The sequence below is a fragment of the Diaphorina citri genome, unplaced genomic scaffold, assembly GCF_000475195.1.
Source record: "Diaphorina citri unplaced genomic scaffold, Diaci psyllid genome assembly version 1.1 scaffold321, whole genome shotgun sequence".
NCBI lineage: Eukaryota > Metazoa > Arthropoda > Insecta > Hemiptera > Psyllidae > Diaphorina > Diaphorina citri.
In genome coordinates, this window is record NW_007377756.1 from 121,532 (window position 1) to 126,148 (window position 4,617).

At 43.9% G+C, this 4,617-nt stretch overlaps 1 protein-coding gene across 1 annotated transcript; it reads right to left on the reverse strand.

Moving 5' to 3' along the window:
• Positions 1 to 439: 439 nt before the first annotated feature.
• LOC113466721 (CAP-Gly domain-containing linker protein 1-like) lies at positions 440 to 4,396 on the reverse strand. Its single transcript, XM_026822384.1, has 5 exons — positions 4,269 to 4,396; positions 3,483 to 3,678; positions 2,377 to 2,554; positions 1,425 to 1,569; positions 440 to 660 (listed from the first exon to the last, which is right to left on the reverse strand). The coding sequence occupies exons 1-5, from the start codon at positions 4,385 to 4,387 to the stop codon at positions 450 to 452; spliced, it is 849 nt and encodes a 282-aa protein (XP_026678185.1). The 5' UTR covers positions 4,388 to 4,396; the 3' UTR covers positions 440 to 449.
• Between the last annotated feature and the right edge of the window lie 221 nt (positions 4,397 to 4,617).

Genomic DNA, 4,617 nt, shown 5'->3' on the forward strand with positions numbered 1-4,617 from the left:
AAAAAAAAAGAGAAAAATAATTAGAAAAAATGCCAATATTTCATCACAACTTAAACCATGAAATTCTAGCCTAGTTAGCTTGGTTGCTAGCGCGTCTGTTTTGTAAGCGCTAGGTCACGGGTTCGATTCCCGCTCGGGGTCAACTTTATCCCAAACAGATAAGGTTCGGTTTTCTCTTTTGTCCTCCTTCTCTCTTCGATTTACAGACGATTACATTTAAACTCTCCCACACATGGCCCAGTTGCTTAGAGTGTAAAGGTGTCGTGTCGTCCGTCGATCCACATCGATTTACAATAAATTGACATCGATCGACGGCCATCGACTATGTGCGGACATACCTTACCTACTAAATAAAATATTTAAACTCTTTGAGATATTTCATAGGTTTGATGAAACTCACAAGTGGGCAGGTGGGCACACACCTCCTTTGGGAGCTCATTTTGTCAGTTCTACTCACTTTCACAGGTATCACAATAGGGTCTCTCAAAGTGTCGCGGCAGGACATGGGTCTGCTCCAGGGGCGGAGAACTGCTGCCTCCCTGGCGCGGACAGTCATCAGTGTCGTGGGCATCAAACACGTCGCATATATCGCAGAACAGACGCGGCGCTATGACCCGGGATCCGGCGATCTTGCCCCCGCCCCCTCCCGAGTCTACACCACTGGAAAGAAAAAGAGAATACAAATTGACATTTTACACGTTGTTTGAGATTTTTATTTTTAGGACCTTGTTTTAGGTGGCAGGGTTGTCACTTATGTGAGCTCTTCCATCCAACAACTAATTTTTGGCTACACCAAGAGTAGTAGCTGAGTGATTCTCTGAAACTGGCGCAAAACCGTATTTCATCACTTTTTGCTATGAAAACAATGCTACGGCTAGCTCTAACTAGAGTGATTCTCTGAAACTGGCGCAAAACCGTATTTCATCACTTTTTGCTATGAAAACAATGCTACGGCTAGCTCTAACTAGAGTGATTCTCTGAAACTGGCGCAAAACCGTATTTCATCACTTTTTGCTATGAATACAATGCTACGGCTAGCTCTAACTAACAGCTGTGGTACAAGGACTCTTTAGTCCTATTAGAGACACTATTGCCAGCATGGTTAGAGTAGTTAGCTTGGAAGGTAGAGCACCTGCCTTGTAAGAAGTCACGGGTGTGAGTCCTACCCAGGGCGAATTTTATCCTAAACGGATAAGGTTTGTTCTCGGAACGGCTGGCTTTTTCCTATCCTGTCTTCTTTCTCTCTTTGCTTTCGAGAGGACAAGACCTCCTCTTTTTCTTCTTTTAAATTAAATAGGAGAGATTTAAGGCCAGAAATGCCAGAATGGATGAGGAATTTTCAGTTTTCCTTTTCGGGATAACAAGACCTTAGCAGTTACAATTCGCTCTATCAAACCTCTAGAAATAATAAAATAAAAACTTACTAGTTTGGATCCCTAGGGTTGGTTTCCAAAGCATGGACCGTGGCTTTCAGTTCTTCCAATGCTCTCTGCTGATCTGCTATAATACTGTTGAGGAAATTCACCTGCGACTCAGCAAACTCTTTCTCTTCTATGATTTTGGCCATTTCTGAAATCACAATACTTAGATATTATCCCGTTTAAACATGGAAAGAAAGTAAAACCTTGCAAAATACCTTGTTTAAAAATGTTTACACATAGAAAATACCTTTAATACAGAGAAAAACCTTGTTTTTCTGCCCTGAATTTTAATAACAGTGCTTACTTTTACCGCTCGAATAGAACTAAAGAGTCCGTCTGCGTTTACTCCACCAGTAGGCTACCACTATTTTTGTGGTCAAATTCTCAACAATTTTGAGGATAAATTCCATACCTCGGCTGGGATTGAACCCACGCCCTCCTGATTACGGGGCGAGCGTCTTGACCACTACACCACCGAGTTCGGAGGCGAATACCTGTATAGGACTGAAAAAGTGATTTATATTATTTTTCAAGTACAAATGTGATAAATTTCATGACAATCGGGTCGCCGTATTCCCCAATTTTAATTCCGGGAATCGAACCAAGGACCTTCTGTATGGCGTGACAGCGTGACTTACCATTATTACCACTAGAATCACCAGCGCCTACACTATTGGCGATTCCATTACTCTGCTTCTGTTTTTTCAATTCAGAGAGTTGGAGGATAAATTCCATACCTCGGCTGGGATTGAACCCACGCCCTCCTGATTACGGGGCGAGCGTCTTGACCACTACACCACCGAGTTCGGACGCGAATACCTGTATAGGACTGAAAATGTGATTTATATTATTTTTCAAGTACAAATGTGATAAATTTCATGACAATCGGGTCGCCATATTCCCCAATTTTAATTCCGGGAATCGAACCAAGGACCTTCTGTATGACGTAACTTACCATTATTACCACTAGAATCACCAGCGCCTACACTATTGGCGATTCCATTACTCTGCTTCTGTTTTTTCAATTCAGAGAGTTGGGTTTCTAGTTTGGTTTTGTCTTTCTCCACCTCGCTCAATTTTCTTCTTAGGTCCTCTAGGTCGGATTTGTTCGATGCAGTCGCCGCTGATTTTGCCTGTGAGAACAAAACAAAATAAGAATTGCCAGTCTAGTTAGCTTAGTTGGTAGTGCGTCTGCATTGTAAGCGCTAGGCCACGGGTTCGATTCCCGCCCGGGGCGGATTTTATCCTGACGGGATAATGTTCGTTCTCGGAACGGCTGGCTTTCTCCTATTCCTTCTCTCCCTAGTTCGCTTTGCAGGGAAAGACTTTTCAAGAAATAAAGGAAGAAGCACAAGATCGTGAAAGATGGAGAAGAGGATCATGAATCAGAAAAGTTGAAGTTCACGGTGGTACCTGTCCCAGGACAGATTTACAACTATATATATAGTTCGCTTAGTTGGTAGTGCGTCTGCCTTGTAAGCGCTAGGCCACGGGTTCGATTCCCGCCCGGGGCGGATTTTATCCTGATGGGATAATGTTCGTTCTCGGACCGGCTGGCTTTCTCCTATTCCTTCTCTCTTCGATTTCGGGACGATAAGACAGACCATAGCAGTTACAGTTCCCTCTGTCAAACCTCATAGAAAAAAAAAATTAGCAGTTTGTACTGTACTGTATACTACGAGTACATTACATTGAAATGGGGGTCTTTTCTGACGAAATTCCAGTGTGCGGAGTCCAGTATGACCCTCATGTGGAAATTGAGCTGAGTATTTTTTCTGCGATGGTAGATGGTTTGGGCGAGGGTCAATGGTCTAAGGTCACCGTTATGGCCGGGCACTTACGTAAAAACAACAACACATTTTCATTTACCTCAGCCGCTTGCAGTGCACTTCGCAACTCTTGCACGGTTTTCTTCAGGCTCTCATTCTCCGTTTCGTTCTCAGCCCGTGTAGAAATTGAGCTGAGTATTTTTTCTGCGATGGTAGATGGTTTGGGCGAGGGTCAATGGTCTAAGGTCACCGTTGTGGCTGCGTACTTACGTAAAAACAACAACACATTTACCTCAGCCGCTTGCAGTGCACTTCGCAACTCTTGCACGGTTTTCTTCAGGCTCTCATTCTCCGTTTCGTTCTCAGCCCGTGTCTTGAGTGTGGCCTCTAACTTATCTGCTCTCTCTTTTTGTTCCGCCGTGACAGCTGTGAGTTGCTTGATTAGCTTGTTGGACTTTTCCAACTGGGAGGCGAGCTCTGATTGATTCCTACAGGATTAACGGATTGTATTAATATTTTCTTATGAGTTTTGATAGAGGGAACTGTTACTGCAAGGGTCTTATCGTCCCGAAATCGAGGAGAAAAGGAAGACAGGATAGGAGAAAGCCAGCCGTTCCGAGAACGAACCTTATCCGTTCAGGATAAAATCCGCACCGGGCGGAACTCGAACCCGTGACCTAGAGCTTACAAGGCAAACAACTCAGGTCGAGATCGAGATGAGTTTTGACAGAGGGAACTGTAACTGCAAGGGTCTTATCGTCCCGAAATCGAAGAGAAAAGGAAGACAGGATAGGAGGAAAGCCAGCCGTTCCGAGAACGAACATTATCCGTTCAGGATAAAATCCGCACCGGGCGGAACTCGAACCCGTGACCTAGAGCTTACAAGGCAAACAACTCAGGTCGAGATCGAGATCAAAATGTTACTCCTGAGTGACATCTTTAACAGCTGTAATCTAATGTAGGGAAAAATGATGCAGAGGTGAGGAAATGTTGAAAAAATACGAAAAACCCAAATGTCAATGCTGGCATCAATAATGAATAATGGATGGGGATTAAAAAAATAAGCGCATGTACTCACTTGGCATTTTTCTCTTCAGCCTCCACCTTGGCTCGTTCCGTCTTCAGTCGCTTTCCCTCTTCCCTCGCCTTCTCCAGGTCTGCCTTAGCTCTCTCCAACTCTTCCTGTAGACCTGTCATCTCTACATTATTGCTAAACTGAATATTAAACAAATTAGGTAGGTACATAGGTACTGATCGAATAAACTACGGGCTAAATCATTCCCGGAGGGACGGGCCCAGCTTTTTTCTTCTTCTTACCTGTAGTTCTAATTTCTGGCTTAGTTCTTGTTCCGTGCGTTCCGAGTGTTGTAGTTTAGCGTTGTACGTTTCTATGGTAGTCTCCAGCAGTGTTTCCTTGTGTGTGATGT

Bases quoted from the DNA above. Each gene is read 5' to 3' on its own strand.
- LOC113466721 (XM_026822384.1), bottom strand. From the start codon at position 4,387: ATGACAGGTCTACAGGAAGAGTTGGAGAGAGCTAAGGCAGACCTGGAG. The intron at 2,555-3,482 runs GTAAATGTGTTG...TTGTTCTCACAG, and splicing joins GTGCACTGCAAGCGGCTGAG to GCAAAATCAGCGGCGACTGC. The intron at 661-1,424 runs GTAAGTTTTTAT...TTTTCTTTCCAG, and splicing joins AACCCTAGGGATCCAAACTA to TGGTGTAGACTCGGGAGGGG.